The following is a 15,621-nucleotide window of genomic DNA, read 5'->3' on the forward strand; positions in this document are numbered from 1 at the left end:
AATCACCCCATTCCGTCTATTTTCTTACGTTTCGTTAAAAACATGTCAGTCCACTTCTTTTTTGCTCACATATGAATTAACACGACTTTTCTCTTTCATCCATTACCATACTCGAGCAATCCTAACTTTGCTTATCGGGTGATCGATTTTAAATTTTTTTACTTATAGGACGTCCAGTAGCCTTTATAAGTTCATTGACAACAATTGGGTTGTTGCTGAGAGTTTGTTTACTGCGCTCGACTCTTGCTATAACCTAATCTTAAACGATTATCAAGCTGGATTTCCTTCTTGCTAAGAACATTATTTTATTTTACAACTCATTCAAGAAATTATTTTGCTATCTATCGCCTTGGATAGCTTTTAATGCGTCAAATTTTGGATAATTTGTAGCTCGATTAGAAAATTCGCTCAACATCCTATACAGTCACAGAGATAAAAAACCCTAAGAGTTAAATTCAATTTCTCTTTATTGTTGGATTTTTTAACTCGCTGTTAAATTCCGCTTGGTTCTAGCTGGAAATTTTGTTAAATATGCAAAGCTCAATTCCGTCAGTTTCCGTGTCGGTCGCTTCTCCTGCAATGGAAACTCCAACAAAAGCTTCGCCTGACAGCAAATCACCCAATTCAGTGGGTGCGATTCCTTCTTCATCCCCTTTGGCTTCATCGACAAAGGCTTCAACTTCTACTCCCTTTGTGGAGAATTGTTCCAATCTGTTGTGTGATTTGGCTAGCATTGTCGAGGACTCACCTCCAACCTTGACCAACACCTCGTTGTCTCCCCATTCGTTTTCCCTTTCTGATATGGAGTCATCAATGAGCAATTGGCTTAACCCTTTTGCGTTCGACAATACGATGAACTCGGCGCCTCCTCTGTTTACTTCGACCAACATGGGCTCCCCTAACTCGTTAGAAAACTCTACAAATCCTCTTCTCTCTAATTGCGGCTCTCCAAATTCATTTCAGAATGAGACCTTTACCGGCCCATCATTGAATGAGTTCGATGCCGATGATAAAATTCAGCGCCAAATGAAAATCCTTCACTCTGTTGATACAATCGATCCATCGACTGTTCAAAATTATCCTTCAGCTGATATGTCAAATCCAGAAGTCAAATTGAAAACCGAAGAAATTATTACACCCATGGACACCACTTGCAAGCCTGAACCTTCTGCCAAGAAAATAAAGTTGTCTCCTTCCTCGGAAGATTCTTGCTCAATTCCTGAAACATTACCTTTTTCGGCCCCCAAGTCTAGAGGCTCATTATCTCCTTCTGAAACCCCAGATTTTGTAGCCGGTCCTGGAGGAAAACCAAAGAAGACAGCTCATAACATGATTGAGAAGAGATACAGAACCAACTTGAACGACCGAATTTGTGAATTGCGTGATGCAGTTCCTTCACTTCGTGCTGCTGCTGCACTTCGTTGTGGTAATTCTCTGGACGATGAGGATTTGGGGGGTTTGACACCCGCTCGTAAGCTTAACAAGGGTACAATATTGGCAAAAGCAACTGAGTATATCAGACATTTGGAGGCCAAGAATAAGGAACTACAGAAGACTAACAAGCAGCTTTCAGATAGGCTGGCTTTCTACGAAGATCCTTCGATGGCTCCTCCTTCTAACGATACTCGAGCCGTTAACTCTGTTAATGTTGTTTCCTCATCTGACTATTCTGTTCACCAATCTTCTCGACCAAACCTAACCCAAAGAGCTTTTACTTCCCCAACCCTAAATACCATGGGCCGCACAGCACTAAATGGCATGGTTGGACTTGGTCTATTCAATTATTTTGGAAACGATTCTTCTCAATCTGTTTATGGTTTATTCGCTCTTCCACCTTTTCTTATGTCTCCATTCACAGGTACTGTTCTCTTTAACATGCTGAAAATTGGTGTTGTTTTACTCGGTTTATTCTATCTTTTGCACGATAACTCTCTTTTCAAAGGCTTCAAGGGTGAAAAGAAATCTAAAGTTAGTACCAGATCTTCCATGTCACCATCCTCAATCTTATTCCGAAAAACCGTATTCGAAAAGTATTGTTTATTGGACCATTCTACTTCGACTATTTCTCTATTTTTTGGATTACTGATCTTCACTCTTAAATCTGCTTATGGCTATTTGACTCATCGTTTGAGTGCTCTTTATACCTCCTCTGAGAATTGGGTTTATAGTGAGCAACAACTTGCTGAAGTTCGCAACATGGAAAAGCTTTTGGATGCCCAATTAATGGGTGGTGATGCTAAAGTTGACCGTTTGAGGCTCTTAATGGTATTTGCCAGTTCATTTTCTCTTCCTCCTTCAAGTCATACTTGTGCTTTACAAGCAATGTATTGCCAACTAATTTTTTCCAACACCTCTGTCCCATCCGCTATCGTTTCGAAGTGCGTTGCTTTCTTCTGGAATGCTGCAAAGAAACAACATAGCAAAAGTTCTGTACACGCGGAGTTACGTGAGCTTCCTGAGTGTACTGCTAACCTAATTGAAAACTCCCACGCTGACGACGTTTTCTCTCCGAATATGGTTGAGCGATTGTGGGTTCTAGCAAAGTGCACCCGTGACTCTGCTCAAATGTCAGATAGTATTATTAGCTCCTTATCTGATGTTTTGGTTTTATCTCCTCTAGAGGTGCTTGCCTCATGGTATGCCGCTGATTTGTTGGATGCCCTTTTGATGGAAAGTTTGAGCCGTAAAGTTGAGATATCCGAGATTGAGGAAATTATTTCCCTTTGTCCTAAGAACTCCTCTATTATTCGTCATGCTTTACTAGCTAAATTGGTTTTGTTCCCCGAGAATACAGCTGATTCTTTGAATGAAGTCCTTGCAGCATACAAGAACACTTTGGATTTATGCAGCCAAGATAAACGCAAGCAGTCAAGCGTGTTAAAGATCAACTTATCCAAGCTATTCACACTCCACTCATGCCTATCATTAGCACTCCAACGCCTTGGATACGGGGATGTTTCTAAACGTATGTATCAGGAAATCTTTGTACCTGATAGTGATGCAGACATTACACCTTTATCTTTTATTATTTCCTGGACCGCTTTGAACACTTTTGCTCCTATTTGCACATCTCCAAAGGAAAACGATGTCGTTGAAAAGATGGCCATGTACGTGCGGACGGCCATCGGAACTTTGAAAATTCAAGATTTGAAATTATCTCGTAAGTTAATCAACTCTTGCATAGATATTGGATCTCGCTTACAAGAAGATTTGGGTTATGTTTCATCAGCTTAAATTGTCGATTCTCGAGCTTTGAGAACAGTTAGTATACAACGCTCATCTATTGCAACTACCTTATTATTTTCCATGATTGTTATTTCATCAGTTATTTTGCGTATCATTTTTTAGTTTTAATTATTCTTTTAATAAATTACAGTTGTCGTCGGTAAGAGCAGTGATAAAAATATGCAATTAGAGTTATTTTGTTGTATCAAGCTAGCACAATTCACCATTTGAGTATATTTGGTGATTAAATAAAATGAATAGAGTACAATTTGAGGCATGCTAAGGTTCATCGAACTAACTATTTTTTTAAATAATGACACATTGGCAAGATTAAAAAATTGGATTCTTCTCTTGCAGTTAACTCTCTGCTGTTGATGAAGATGTGTTGAATCTTAGACTGCTGATATCCATTTTATACCAATTGTATAAAAAAAAGAATGTCAATTATTAATAAAATGGAAATGCATAAGATAGATAAGAGTGGTCTGAAGTTTTACGGTACAGTACGTAGTTCCGTCCTTACTGAAATCTCGGGAGTAATACGAACCATTCACCAAAGGTAAACAAACTACCAAATTGTTTTTATGTATTATTTACTACTATATTGGTTAACTTATTCTGAATCCTACAACCTAAAATAAAAATAAATAGACTCGCTTTTATTATTTGTCGATTCAAGAACTTAGCTCTCCTTTGAAGATGAACAAACATTTTGCAAAGCTTTCACAATGGACCGGTGAAAAATTTGGTTTTGATCGTCAGAAGACTACATTATCTGATGATTTTTGTTCCTTGAAAGGTGAAACGGATGCCTGGCTTGTGGGAATGGATAAAATTCATAGAAGTTGCACAAGATGGGTACGGAATATGGATAAACGAAAGGGCCTGCTCGACGAGAAAGATAAGCAATTACCTGTTACTCACGTTGGATCGTCTTTTGTAGAGTTAGGGCAAGCATTATCGCATTCTTCAAGCAATTCGCACACTTATATCATGTACGGAAAAAGCATGGTTGAAATAGGGCACCTACAGGAGGAGTTTATGGATTATTTGAACAATTCTTTTTTGGCAAATCTAGAAAATTCTTTAGCCGAGTTTAAGGCTTTAGATGTGAAGGAAAAGAAGATGGAAAATCGACGACTTGTCTTTGACGCGCTTTCTACAAAAATACAGAAGGCCAAAAAAGAAGAGTCAAAGCTTGAAGAAGATTTACGGAATGCTCGCGCAAAATACGAGGAGTCTCTGGAAGAGTTTGAAGACAGAATGGTTCAATTGAAAGAATTAGAGGTAAGTATTATCGTCCTAATGACATTCGTTACCAATTTGATGCCATAATTAAACGATTATTAGGCCTGCCTAACTTATCTTATATGACTCAATATTTTTGTTAACTAATTTTTAGCCTGATCGTGTCGAAAACGTTGTACGACTCCTACAGATGCAAATACGATTTCATCAAAAAAGTCTCGATTTGTTAAAGGGACTTGAGATGAACGGATTTTCCAAGAAGAGGGATAACGTTAATATTCCAAAGCGTACTTATTCCGCAAGATCTATTCCATCGAATATTTCTTCAACAAATGTTGCAACAACGCCCTCGAATACCATTTTTGAAATGGATGATACTTTAAAGGCCGATAGTTCTTCAAATGAATATCATTCTCCCACCAATACACTCCCTTCTTACCATACAGAAGCTGACCTGGACAATTCTTCCATAGCTTCTTCAAATAGAACACAGCATACTGAAGATAATTATAACAAGGATGTTTCGGATGCTCAAAATTCATTGGGGCAGTCTGCTGTAGATTTAACAACTCCCTCATCACCTCCAATCCCCCGTCATACCAAACCCAAACTGTCTACGACTCAAAGTACCCCAGTCAAACCGGCATCGTTACAAAGTGAGGAGGATATCCAGTTAAGTTTTAAACAACCGGAATTATCTGCTTCGTCGGCAGAATTGGATGAAAAGTTGAAGTCTCAGTGTAATGTATCCCCTTCACCTTCCAACATTTCTGATGCTCCCCCGAGCAAGCTTAATCGTAGTTATTCATCTCCACTTGCTTCCATTTCATCCAGAAAGGTAGTACGAATGAAATATTCATTTGAGCCAGAAACAGAAAATGAGTTAAAACTAAAAAAGGGAGATCTTCTTTTAGTTTTAAAAGAAATTGATGAAGGTTGGTGGGTTGGGGAGAAACTGGGTGAAGATGGGGTTTTTACTGGAAATACCGGAATGTTTCCTTCAAATTATTGTGTTCCAGCCCATCCATGGGACAAAACATTTCGGGCATTTTTGAAAAAGGGCTTTAAGTAGTCCCATTTATTCCGAGTACTATTGCTGCTACTTTCCGTCCAATTTTAATGGCTGTTGTGTCTACAATCATTCTTTTTTATTTCATTTTAAATGATTTTTTGAAGCTCCTTTCTTTTGCATTATTTCATTTTTTTAGCATAATACCGACTGATTTTTATGCATCACGTTACCCGGTACTCTTCATTTTTTATTTCGACTGTCGATATACTTGTCTGTATGACATTAAAATTGAGTGATCTTAACCTTAAAAGTTAGTTTAAACAGACTTGTTAATCATGTTAGCACCTATGCTTTAATATAATTAAGATTTATCTCGAACTTTTGTTTCCGTAAATTTCATACTTTTAAATAAGATGGAAAGAGTATGAACAGTATTATTTTAAAAGTGGATATAAAAATGTATTCATGAATATCATAATGTCAAAGATATCCTTTAATCTTTTAAGTTTTCTTTGTTATATATTGATTACAGGTAAATTTGAAGATTACATCTTAAATATGGAAATTTTCTAGTAACCGTTTTAAACGGGATAATGAGATTTAACTTACATCTCAGGACTTTTCTAGTTGAGCATTTAAATGCTTATTTAATTATTAAAAAAAAATTCCAACGCCTCAAATTATGGTAATCGTGATTATTTCATTAAAATGGAGAACATAAAATTAACACCAAGATATCCAGGTAAGAAAAAAGCATACTAATGTTTTAAATAAAAAGGGTAACAACTGACACGGAAAAGGAAATAACACCAAATGTTGAGGAGTAAAAAGAAATTCAGAGAACTAACCCTATCGTTAAAAAAAAAAATTATTTTCACTGAATAAACCATGAGATATGCTTGAAGAGTAGCAGGTTAACAAAAAAAAAGAGAAAGTTATTCACAGAAATTAACTTAAAAAGAACCTTTGGCAGCCATGAGACGTTGCAACATTAGCAACTTAAAGGCACTGTACTGAAGGCCAGATACTTTTCCGTTATCAACCTCGGACGGAATCTTTTGCTGCAGGTTTTCCAACCAGTTGTTAGTGATGGTATAATTCCTTTTAAGTTTATTAATGTTGGTAATAATCTTTGTAGGAGTATCAGGTATGGAATCAAACGCAGATTCAGTAAGGTCAACGTTTTTAGAACCAACAAAAGTTTCGGAAGAGGAAGCAGACTTGTTTGATGCTTCATGAATTTTAATTACATGTCTTTTCTTGACACGTTCTCGGCGGCGGAATTGTGAGGTACCATGACTACGACCAAAAATGGATGGCCTAGCCGTGGTGTCATTTGAACCAAGATAGTCTGATGCGGAATATTGGGTTGCAGGGGAAGATACAGCAGAAATATCATCAGATTGAGTAGTCAATTGCTGTATAATCGTATCGGGAGGAGTTGACCGGTATATGGACATAGGTATTGAAGGAGAAGAAATAGGAAGTAGTGCTTTTCTGGATAAGGCTAAAGAAGCAATAGATCGAATGTTAGGATGCGTTTGGACATCCAATGGGCCCATTTTAATTGGGAGATGAGTGTCGACTTTCGTAGATTCATGATAGTCGGGAGGACCATCTAGCAAATCTGGGTTATAATTAGCCAGAGAAGTATGAGATTGGTTAGGAGAAGTGAAAGGAATTTTTTGAAAAGATAGATTAGAGTCGGACTTGGCAAACCAAATTCTTGACATTTTGTATATGATGGAAGGAAGTTCTTCCTGAAACAGGGAGACCAGTTGCACCTCGATTTCTCTTTGTAAAAAGCGAGCAATAGCAGGAATAGAATCAAAGGAGGAAGATACACGCACGGATTCTAAAGGATCGTTTCGAAATACCACAGTGATACCTTTCTGCTTTGAAAACACCAAAACAACTATTCCGTTAAGCTTTAAGTCGGAAAGTCGTAAAAACATAGGCACAGTAAGCGGTGCACGAGATGCTAACATTGTATTACGAGAACTAAAACTGGGAACATTACTTTTTTGCACCGATAATGGATTGGCACGAATTTTTGTTTGCAAGACCAAAGAAGCATCACCCGAATAATGGAGATTAAAGAGGCCCTGAAAGCGGTCTGGCGCTAAGTCGCCAACCTCTAAAATTTCCAGTTGAGGAGGTTGGGGACCCAAATCCAACTCTTTTACAGTGATGTGGTCTGCAATCATCGAGTGTTTAGTGCCTTTGTTTAAAGCAGCCGTAAGCAAAGTGGTTGCTCGCTCATAGAATGACTCAGAGAACTGATCACTCCATCCCTTTACACGAAACGACATTCTGTTGATTTTCCTAAGTTATCTACATCAACTATGAAAAATGTCAAATTTTTTTGTAAGGAACCGTCTAGTATAGACTAAGTAACTAACGCTTTAGATCAATTTCTTTACAAAATTTTTATTAAATTCGGATAGGGAAACGACAACTTCCATACAGTGGCGGACAGTAAATAAACATCGATAGGCTGGCTGATGCACTAGTGCGGCATACTGAACCTTGATATAGCCAAGATAAGGATAGGGTCGATCGTACTGTATATGAACGAAGGTGTATTAGAATGCATTAAATAAATTATTACAAAATGCACAGTAGTTTCTTATGCTATACTGGTGAAATATATTTTCTTGCTATTCTGTTCATTTAGGAGGGATAAATAAAGCTTCATGAAATGAAATTCCTTAGATATTCAAATCAGAAATTCAGCCATTATTTTAGAAATGATATTAGTGGTGTTGCTTACTGTATTAATTTGCTATGTTGACAAATATCTAGGCTGAAGAACTTCGAGTACAAGAACCGATACAACTTTGCTCTTTCAGAAAAGGATATCTCTGCATAAATGAATGATATTAAATCAAAATTGTTCGTTTTAAAAAACCTATATTATGTTTGTTCGCAGTCCATGTACTACGTTAAAAAATCACTGTAAACTTTCTAGATATCATTATTTAGAGAAGAGCAGAAAGGTAAAGTATTGCAAAGTGTGTAACCAGAAACTGTAGGTAGACAGTAAACTTGATTTTGTTGCTAAAATTTTTTATAAAACTAATTGCATACTAAGTTTAACATTCTAAATCAATTGGAACAAGTATTGAAGTTTAGAGCAATTTGGGATTTGCGAATTTCCACACACCCCTTTACGTCTCCATACCGACTTTTCATTATTTCTGCAAGGATTTGCTCACCCAACTTTTTTCAATATAGCATATTAAGAATTCTGGTTTTTAAAAGACGGTATCCCCTTTTTTACGGCCTTTTACTCACTTAATGATGATTGAAATCATTCCTAAAATTTCAATTCCCAAAAATGGACTAGGTTCATTTACCCGCCCAGTAAGATTTAATCAGCTTTCTTTTTTTTTAAAAAAAAAAAAAAAAAAAAGATTGGCCTTCATTAACTTCGTATTACTAATTTTCTTTTTAGTGCCGTCGAATTGAGTTTTCGTATTGTAATTGGGGTGGAAGCTCAAAAGGCATGAAAGAATTTTTATCCACAAAGCTTGAGTCTTTGGCCAAAGAATCTCAAGATGTGGAATTTCATGTTACAAACCGCCAAGGCAAGCATCCATTAATCCGAGCTTATTACAGTACGTCCAAGACTTTTCTCTTATTATGGTGATCCTCTTAGTTTTATAAATATGAACTCCTTAAAATAGTGTTTTTTACTAATGCTACGATAATAGATACTGGTCGAGAGAAGGTCATTTGTACAAGGAAAATGTCAGCGTCTTCAATATTTCAAAAAGCAATTCTATGCAGAGATAGTGATGGTTTGAAACCTCGCCTCATAAAATATCCTGTTGAGTCAACAAACCCATCCGTTCGTGGTATTTGGAGTCCATTTTCCGATCAAGCAAAGCCCCATGAAATTTATAAGAAAAAGTCCCCTTAGATTCCTCTACAAACTACTTATTATTTCATACAAAAAAAAGAAAATTCAATTTAATCATTTTCGTTATGTTATTATGTCTAACCTTTTTGTCCGAAATACAAAACCCTATCCAAATTTATCTTCCCATAAATACTCTAGTTAACCAGGTAGTAAGTGTACAGATGTATCAAATCCCTTCTTTTTCAATATCAGGAATATGCAACGTCCCTTTTAAGCTTTTTAAAGAAACAGAACAGCCATAGCAAACATTTTGATTCTTAATACCTTCAACGGAATCCGGATGTTCAACCGTAGTTTTTTGTAACCAAGTCTCAGCATCTTCTTGCATTGGTAGATTACAGATGGTACATATGGCTTCTGTAGAAGGCACATGCAATTTTGAGCTCATTTTGACAACGGTGCTAACCAGACTTGGGAATGTATCATTCAGCGATGAGAAATATGATTCTGTAACGCCATGAATAGTATTAGGACGTGCTTCAATTAAGCTATCGCAGAAAGCTAATCCCTTAATGTTCATATACGACTTGAGGTCTGAAGACAAAACTTCACGTAGGGGACGTAGTAGGAAAGTATCGCAATTTGGAAGCTTAGAGCAGACAGAAGTGTACCATGGTATCGCAAAACCTCGACCCTCTGCCACAAGTTCAAGAACTCTTGCAGCAATTGTAGTACCGCTATCACCAAAAACAATGGTATCACAATTTGCCTTCCGGGCATAGGATACTAAAAGCTTATCCCGAATTCGGTAAAGTAAATCTTGACGCGAGGCTAACGAACTAATGACTTCTGGATTAAATTTCTCATTATCTGCGTTTATTTCTATATTTCCTCGTGAGTCTGTAGCAATGGTACGGTTCAATAACTCAGCTTCACCAATAACTTTGAATGGACATTTAGGATAATTTTTGGAAATACTTTCCTCAATCGTTTTTGCAACAGCTGAATCCGTTCCCCACTGAAAATGAACTGCAAGCAATTCATCAAACATAGGCCGGTAATTATCATCTCGATATTTTGATAAATAATTGGCTGTTTCAAGCATTGCCATTGAAGATATACCACCGGAAATAGCCAGCATTGCTCTTTTAGATTTGCGTCCTTGTAAATTGGGTCGTACAAGCTCAAATTGCCGACGAATTTTGTTCTCAATTCTTCTGACAAAGCATGAATCGCAGACCGCATCTGATTTAGTCAGAACTGTTGCCTTATTATCGCATTTGGAACATTTTGAGTCGGCTGAATTGTCTAGAGCCGTGTTCTGCATTTTTTTAGATTTTTCTATTGTTTTTCGAAATGAAGGTCCACAAAGTACTTTCAAAAAAATTATCCGTATAAATAAATAAGTTTAAGAGATACCTATTCTTCTTTCAATTCCAATTTTATGGAAAAAGAATAGTTGGTGGTGCGCAAACCAACTAAACACTGGAATTTTTCATAGTGCCAGCTACTCACACAGTACACCACCATCGACCATGTCTCTGTGTATTAAGTTGCTTCATGAGACCCAAGGTACGATTTTTTACCCAATTTTTTTTTAGTAAAACTAATTTTTAGGCCATATCGTTACGATGGAGTTGGAAAATGGGTCTACGTATCGTGGAAAGTTAATTGAAGGTATATTCATTTTAAAACGATTTCTATTTTGTTATGGTTTACTTACACTAATTAGCGGAAGATAATATGAATTGTCAAATGAGAGATATCAGTGTAACTGCTCGAGATGGTCGTGTTTCTCATTTGGATCAAGTTTACATTCGTGGTTCACACATTCGTTTTCTCATCGTTCCTGATATGCTTAGGTAAGAATTTTTAAGTGGTTGGTTTAATCATAATTTTAACGTTTTTAAACAAGGAATGCTCCTATGTTCAAAGTTGGCCCTGGCAGAAGTGTTCCTTTACCTACACGTGGACGACGATAAAAGAACCGTATGAAAAAGGATAATAGATTTGGTGATTTAAGTAATGAAAAATTCATTTCTACTGTTGCTTTAAAGTTGAAAAACGTAATGATTTTTTAAATATTCAATAAATTAATGGACGCACGTGTTTCTACATTGCATTGTAAGTAGTAAGAGATATTGTGAATAAGCTCTTTTTACATCTTTTCGAAGTACGTTTATGTAGCTGCTGTTTATCGGAGTGATACCTTCGACTTATCTATAGTGACAAATGCTATTACCACTATTTTGTGTTGTTAAAATACATATTTACAACATAAATCTTTATATGCTATACGAATGCAAAAGTTAAGTAAAAAATTGAATAATATGTAATATCCGATACTACAGAATAATAAACCTAACTTATTTTAGCTTAGAAAAAAAAATTAGGTTCTTCTGGCAGCAGCCCGCTTGGAAATCTTTCGACGTTGAGCAAGCATATGTGTATACATAATGTAAAGACCTAGAAAGTTAATAAAGATTTTGGAAGAAAAGCTGGGTTTCACTCAACTTACCAGGTGGATAAATAGACATCAAGATGGGCCAAAGCAGCTTGTTCAAACTCCAGACGTACTGAGCAGCAATCCTACTTTTCAATACTAAAAGAAATTCACTTCCAGCACCGATGGGATAGAGGATTAGGAAGGTATTATAGCGAAGCCATGTTAAGAAAGCAGGGATGTCGCCGTTCAGGTTGAATGCATAAAATGCATAACGAATTATTTCGGTAATGGACCAAGCGATGATCATACTTAAGTATATAGGAGATCCCTCAATAACATATGAAAATGGATAGCACACACCCCAAACAAGGTAAAGTCGAGATGCAACTTGAATGATTGTTGTTAAAGGAGAAGAAGATACTAGTCCAAATATACTGTGGAATACTTCAGCTATTGCCAGAGTTTGTACCCAGCGAACTAAAGTATTTGTTTCATGAAAAACTACGGCTGTATCTTTGGTTATTCCCCATATCAATCCTGTACGAAGCAAAACGCTCATCCAAAGAAAGCAGGAGATAACATTGTATAGTTTTAAATATTGTATTTTTACTATTTTTAACTTTGTTAATAACTGAGATCTATAAAAAATCGAGTCTTACAAATTTTCGACATTTTTGTTGGGATTGTAGTTGGAACAATACGATTTTCAAACGTTTCACTACGCGGCCTCACTTGTATGAGACCATTGTTGGCCAATATTGTTTGTTGCGTTCTGGGGGATGGATAAATTCTTTCTATCAAAAGAATGTATACAAACACTTTACAAACAACTTTTAAAATTCGGATTTGGCTAACATCGTTATGTATTAATGAAAATATCAAATTCGCACAGAATCATAAATTGATCAAAAATAATATCAATCAGATTATTAAAAAATTAAGGTAAATTACATATTCTATAACTAATTGGGTTATCTGACTCGATTGATGATACGTGTCTTTATTTACATTATCAAGTCAAAAAAAATTTACAAACCCCGGGTATTAAATTAGTAATCTGAACCAGTTTAAAATTAGAAATTTATAATTATTTGAAAACATTTTTCTGCTATATGTAATTTGTTTAAAGTACTATGTGCTAGTCATTTCGTAAGAAGAAAGCCTGCTGTTACGGATGACTAACATCCTAGCCACAGCCAAACACTCCTTTCATCGAAAAAAAATTGCAATCACATGTAAGAGGTTTATTAAGGGACAATCTGATTATTATAATAATTATTGATAATTTTGATAGAAGTTATAAAAACTATGAATCTGATTCATAAAGTATCAACTATATGTCAATGTGTCTTGGTAATTCTTGCAAAGTATTGTATGCAAATAATTGCGCTTTCGTTGATGAGTGGTGTTCAATGGCTTGCTTGGGGAATTTACAAAATCAATAAAAATCGTGTAGGGATCATCATTTTGTTTTTGTACATTATGATCGTAACATGTTATGTCCTTACTAATCTTACACCACCAGGCTCTCCATCGGTACGTCAATTTCCTTTAGTATAAATATTATGTGAGTATTATTAAAACAGGAAACTAACTCTTCTGTTTCAGGAGACCTCGTTTGATCCGAATTCTACTAGGCAATATATGACATTACAGAATGGAAAATCTCGATTTTGCGAAAAATGTCAAGAATACAAATGCGATCGATCTCATCATTGCTCGCAATGTAATAAGTGCATTCTTCGAATGGACCATCATTGCATGTGGTTTAAAAATTGTGTTGGATTCCGTAACCACAAGTTTTTCTTCCTGGAGTGCTTCTACTTAAATCTCTACTCCATCTGCGTTCTTTATTCAACTTTTGTTGCCATCACCAAAACTTTCACAGCCGAAGGAGCGAATATTAGTGCTATTTATTTAGTGTTCTGGGGCTTTCTGTTTGCTTTTGCTGTTGGAATGAGCATTGTTATGACTGCCTTTACTTTTTATCATACATCATTGCTCATTCATAATTTAAGCACTTTGGAATCCATGAGCTCTTCATGGAGTCGATATACGCATTCCACTCAACCGTTCAATGTCGGCTGGTACGAAAATTGGTGCCAGATTATGGGGAAATCCCCATTTCTTTGGTTACTTCCTTTTCCCAATTCTATTGGGGAAGGTGTTGAGTATCCATTAAATGCAAATGCTCTCCCTTATTTACCCCAAACAGAAGAGAAGAATGACAAACTCTACAAGAGCTCGGTTCCTGCTAGCATTGCTGGAGCTGAAGGTTGGAGTAGCGATGAAGAGCAATATGCTATGAAAAATCGCCGTTGGAATCCTCATATGGGGCAATATGAGTGGATTGAAGACTTCTTGGTATAAGCCAACGACATTTCTATTTTACTGTTTTCAAGAGTAAATCATCCGGTGAATCAATCTTTTTTACGAAAAAAAATGCTTAATGTTTCTTCCGCTCCTTAATAATCCGTGTTTTTGCCGATTTTGAGTTTTGCCTCCGAAAAAATCAGTTGAAAGCACTTTAGAAAAAAAAATAAGCAAATATGTCCTTTTCGATGATTGCTTGACTACCCTTATGGATTTTTGGAAGTGTTTTTGAATGCTTACTTAGGAGTTTAACACGTCTCGCAATTTTTTTAAGAAAAGCACTCATTGCAAATTGCAACAATCCATTGGATATGACTCGAATTGAAGATTCGTTTGTTTTATTCTTTACAAAAACAAGGATTTCAGCTAGTTTTTGAAAATTTCCCTGCGTGATTAATAGTTTGGGAAAAAATTTTCGTTATCCCTGTTCGACTATTCAAGTATCGCAACCTTTGATCGCTTGAATATGCACTGTAATGATAAATTGTTTATGAGTAATATTATGTATTTAGTTTAACTTGATCAGCATTTTCCATGTTTTTCATTCGTTTTATGTCTTTCCTTAGTTATTTTATTTTATTTTATTTTTTTCGTATTGAATTTTTTCAATGTGAATATATTTTTAATTAATTAATTCAATTCATTATTATATAAGAGTTGTTATTTTATCTCTTATTGTTAGTAACAATATAATATTATAAGTGCTTATGTGCACGTAAATAATAGTCACTTATAATTGTAACCAATGTAATCAGAATGTTCATGCAAAGAAAAGACTCTAAATACTTTCGCATACTTACGATTTCAATAGAATTTTTGCTTAACGAATAGCGCATACTTGATTATGCAGCAAGGAAACCATATCACTGGTGCTCTTTTTTTTGCATTATGCATACAGAGCCAATATCTCGCTAGCTACACTTTTTTTTTAAGATCGTTAAAAAAATACCTAGAAACTGTATTGCGGTTGTCAGTAATTTAATAAAGTAGAATTGATATTCCAATTAAATGCTCTTGCCATTGATAATTAGCTAGACGGAGCGCAACAATGGCTAAAGAAATATTTACTAGACAAATAAATAATATATAAAATTAATTACCCCCATAAATTGGTAGTTTGACAAGCTTTTTATCGCATAAGGTATGTGTGGACCGACAATTGCCAGGAGATGAAATCACAAAATGTTTATCTACGAATTTAACTGCTATGATAGGTTTGAATACGTAAAAGTAATCGCTGGAATTTTCCTTCTATATTTCATAGATTGTACAACATCATGGCGTTCATTCACGGCGATACAGCCATAATTCTGTAGCATCATTTCGTGTAGGCCCATCATATAGGAAGTAATTTCCAAAGTGCGAATTTTCGTATCAAAACCAAGCTGCACTATACTACATAATTCAGAACAACGTGTCGCTGCACTTCCTAAAAAATAATATATATGGAGT

General features: G+C 35.8%; 8 protein-coding genes and 13 long non-coding RNA genes across 21 annotated transcripts; 10 read left to right on the plus strand and 11 right to left on the minus strand.

Annotated features, from left to right (window-relative positions):
• Window positions 1-21: 21 nt before the first annotated feature.
• On the minus strand, window positions 22-246 carry SPOM_SPNCRNA.5302. The gene has a single exon (NR_194657.1). It is a non-coding gene; the product is annotated as a non-coding RNA (long non-coding RNA).
• On the plus strand, window positions 98-3,395 carry sre1 (transcription factor Sre1). The gene has a single exon (NM_001021591.3). The coding sequence runs from the start codon at window positions 532-534 to the stop codon at window positions 3,232-3,234; it is 2,703 nt and encodes a 900-aa protein (NP_595694.1). The 5' UTR covers window positions 98-531; the 3' UTR covers window positions 3,235-3,395.
• Window positions 3,396-3,780: 385 nt separating this feature from the next.
• SPOM_SPBC19C2.10 (BAR adaptor protein) lies at window positions 3,781-5,876 on the plus strand. The gene is made up of 2 exons (NM_001021592.3): window positions 3,781-4,512; window positions 4,628-5,876. Exons 1-2 carry the CDS (start codon window positions 3,925-3,927, stop codon window positions 5,543-5,545), a joined length of 1,506 nt encoding a protein of 501 aa, NP_595695.1. The 5' UTR covers window positions 3,781-3,924; the 3' UTR covers window positions 5,546-5,876.
• SPOM_SPNCRNA.1454 lies at window positions 3,797-5,480 on the minus strand. The gene has a single exon (NR_150339.1). It is a non-coding gene; the product is annotated as a non-coding RNA (long non-coding RNA).
• A 274-nt stretch (window positions 5,877-6,150) lies between the features above and the next one.
• On the minus strand, window positions 6,151-7,941 carry mdm34. Its single transcript, NM_001021593.3, has one exon. It carries the CDS (start codon window positions 7,795-7,797, stop codon window positions 6,439-6,441), a length of 1,359 nt encoding a protein of 452 aa, NP_595696.1. The 5' UTR covers window positions 7,798-7,941; the 3' UTR covers window positions 6,151-6,438.
• On the plus strand, window positions 6,730-7,014 carry SPOM_SPNCRNA.5303. Its single transcript, NR_194658.1, has one exon. It is a non-coding gene; the product is annotated as a non-coding RNA (long non-coding RNA).
• Window positions 7,341-7,576, plus strand: SPOM_SPNCRNA.5304. The gene has a single exon (NR_194659.1). It is a non-coding gene; the product is annotated as a non-coding RNA (long non-coding RNA).
• On the plus strand, window positions 7,710-8,081 carry SPOM_SPNCRNA.5305. The gene has a single exon (NR_194660.1). It is a non-coding gene; the product is annotated as a non-coding RNA (long non-coding RNA).
• Window positions 8,082-8,190: 109 nt separating this feature from the next.
• On the plus strand, window positions 8,191-8,541 carry SPOM_SPNCRNA.5306. Its single transcript, NR_194661.1, has one exon. It is a non-coding gene; the product is annotated as a non-coding RNA (long non-coding RNA).
• On the minus strand, window positions 8,277-8,512 carry SPOM_SPNCRNA.5307. Its single transcript, NR_194662.1, has one exon. It is a non-coding gene; the product is annotated as a non-coding RNA (long non-coding RNA).
• Window positions 8,542-8,624: 83 nt separating the features above from the next.
• SPOM_SPNCRNA.5308 lies at window positions 8,625-9,210 on the minus strand. Its single transcript, NR_194663.1, has one exon. It is a non-coding gene; the product is annotated as a non-coding RNA (long non-coding RNA).
• Window positions 8,637-9,669, plus strand: mrpl51 (mitochondrial 54S ribosomal protein mL43). The gene is made up of 3 exons (NM_001021594.3): window positions 8,637-8,851; window positions 8,943-9,105; window positions 9,202-9,669. The coding sequence occupies exons 1-3, from the start codon at window positions 8,786-8,788 to the stop codon at window positions 9,408-9,410; spliced, it is 438 nt and encodes a 145-aa protein (NP_595697.1). The 5' UTR covers window positions 8,637-8,785; the 3' UTR covers window positions 9,411-9,669.
• ctu2 (cytosolic thiouridylase subunit Ctu2) lies at window positions 9,455-10,821 on the minus strand. The gene has a single exon (NM_001021595.3). The coding sequence runs from the start codon at window positions 10,675-10,677 to the stop codon at window positions 9,577-9,579; it is 1,101 nt and encodes a 366-aa protein (NP_595698.1). The 5' UTR covers window positions 10,678-10,821; the 3' UTR covers window positions 9,455-9,576.
• A 38-nt stretch (window positions 10,822-10,859) lies between these two features.
• Window positions 10,860-11,464, plus strand: smd3 (Sm snRNP core protein Smd3). Its single transcript, NM_001021596.3, has 4 exons — window positions 10,860-10,922; window positions 10,968-11,027; window positions 11,083-11,212; window positions 11,266-11,464. Exons 1-4 carry the CDS (start codon window positions 10,886-10,888, stop codon window positions 11,330-11,332), a joined length of 294 nt encoding a protein of 97 aa, NP_595699.1. The 5' UTR covers window positions 10,860-10,885; the 3' UTR covers window positions 11,333-11,464.
• Window positions 11,011-11,598, minus strand: SPOM_SPNCRNA.5309. Its single transcript, NR_194664.1, has one exon. It is a non-coding gene; the product is annotated as a non-coding RNA (long non-coding RNA).
• A 42-nt stretch (window positions 11,599-11,640) lies between these two features.
• Window positions 11,641-12,487, minus strand: phs1 (phosphoprotein phosphatase Phs1). Its single transcript, NM_001021597.3, has 3 exons — window positions 12,456-12,487; window positions 11,869-12,405; window positions 11,641-11,816 (listed from the first exon to the last, which is right to left on the minus strand). The coding sequence occupies exons 1-3, from the start codon at window positions 12,466-12,468 to the stop codon at window positions 11,740-11,742; spliced, it is 627 nt and encodes a 208-aa protein (NP_595700.1). The 5' UTR covers window positions 12,469-12,487; the 3' UTR covers window positions 11,641-11,739.
• SPOM_SPNCRNA.5310 lies at window positions 11,686-12,678 on the plus strand. Its single transcript, NR_194665.1, has one exon. It is a non-coding gene; the product is annotated as a non-coding RNA (long non-coding RNA).
• A 306-nt stretch (window positions 12,679-12,984) lies between these two features.
• On the plus strand, window positions 12,985-14,231 carry pfa3 (palmitoyltransferase Pfa3). Its single transcript, NM_001021598.3, has 2 exons — window positions 12,985-13,332; window positions 13,405-14,231. Exons 1-2 carry the CDS (start codon window positions 13,105-13,107, stop codon window positions 14,164-14,166), a joined length of 990 nt encoding a protein of 329 aa, NP_595701.1. The 5' UTR covers window positions 12,985-13,104; the 3' UTR covers window positions 14,167-14,231.
• On the minus strand, window positions 13,270-13,874 carry SPOM_SPNCRNA.5311. The gene has a single exon (NR_194666.1). It is a non-coding gene; the product is annotated as a non-coding RNA (long non-coding RNA).
• On the minus strand, window positions 13,993-14,490 carry SPOM_SPNCRNA.5312. The gene has a single exon (NR_194667.1). It is a non-coding gene; the product is annotated as a non-coding RNA (long non-coding RNA).
• A 391-nt stretch (window positions 14,491-14,881) lies between these two features.
• Window positions 14,882-15,511, minus strand: SPOM_SPNCRNA.5313. The gene has a single exon (NR_194668.1). It is a non-coding gene; the product is annotated as a non-coding RNA (long non-coding RNA).
• Window positions 15,512-15,621: the final 110 nt, after the last annotated feature.

The sequence above is a fragment of the Schizosaccharomyces pombe genome, assembly GCF_000002945.2.
Source record: "Schizosaccharomyces pombe strain 972h- genome assembly, chromosome: II".
NCBI lineage: Eukaryota > Fungi > Ascomycota > Schizosaccharomycetes > Schizosaccharomycetales > Schizosaccharomycetaceae > Schizosaccharomyces > Schizosaccharomyces pombe.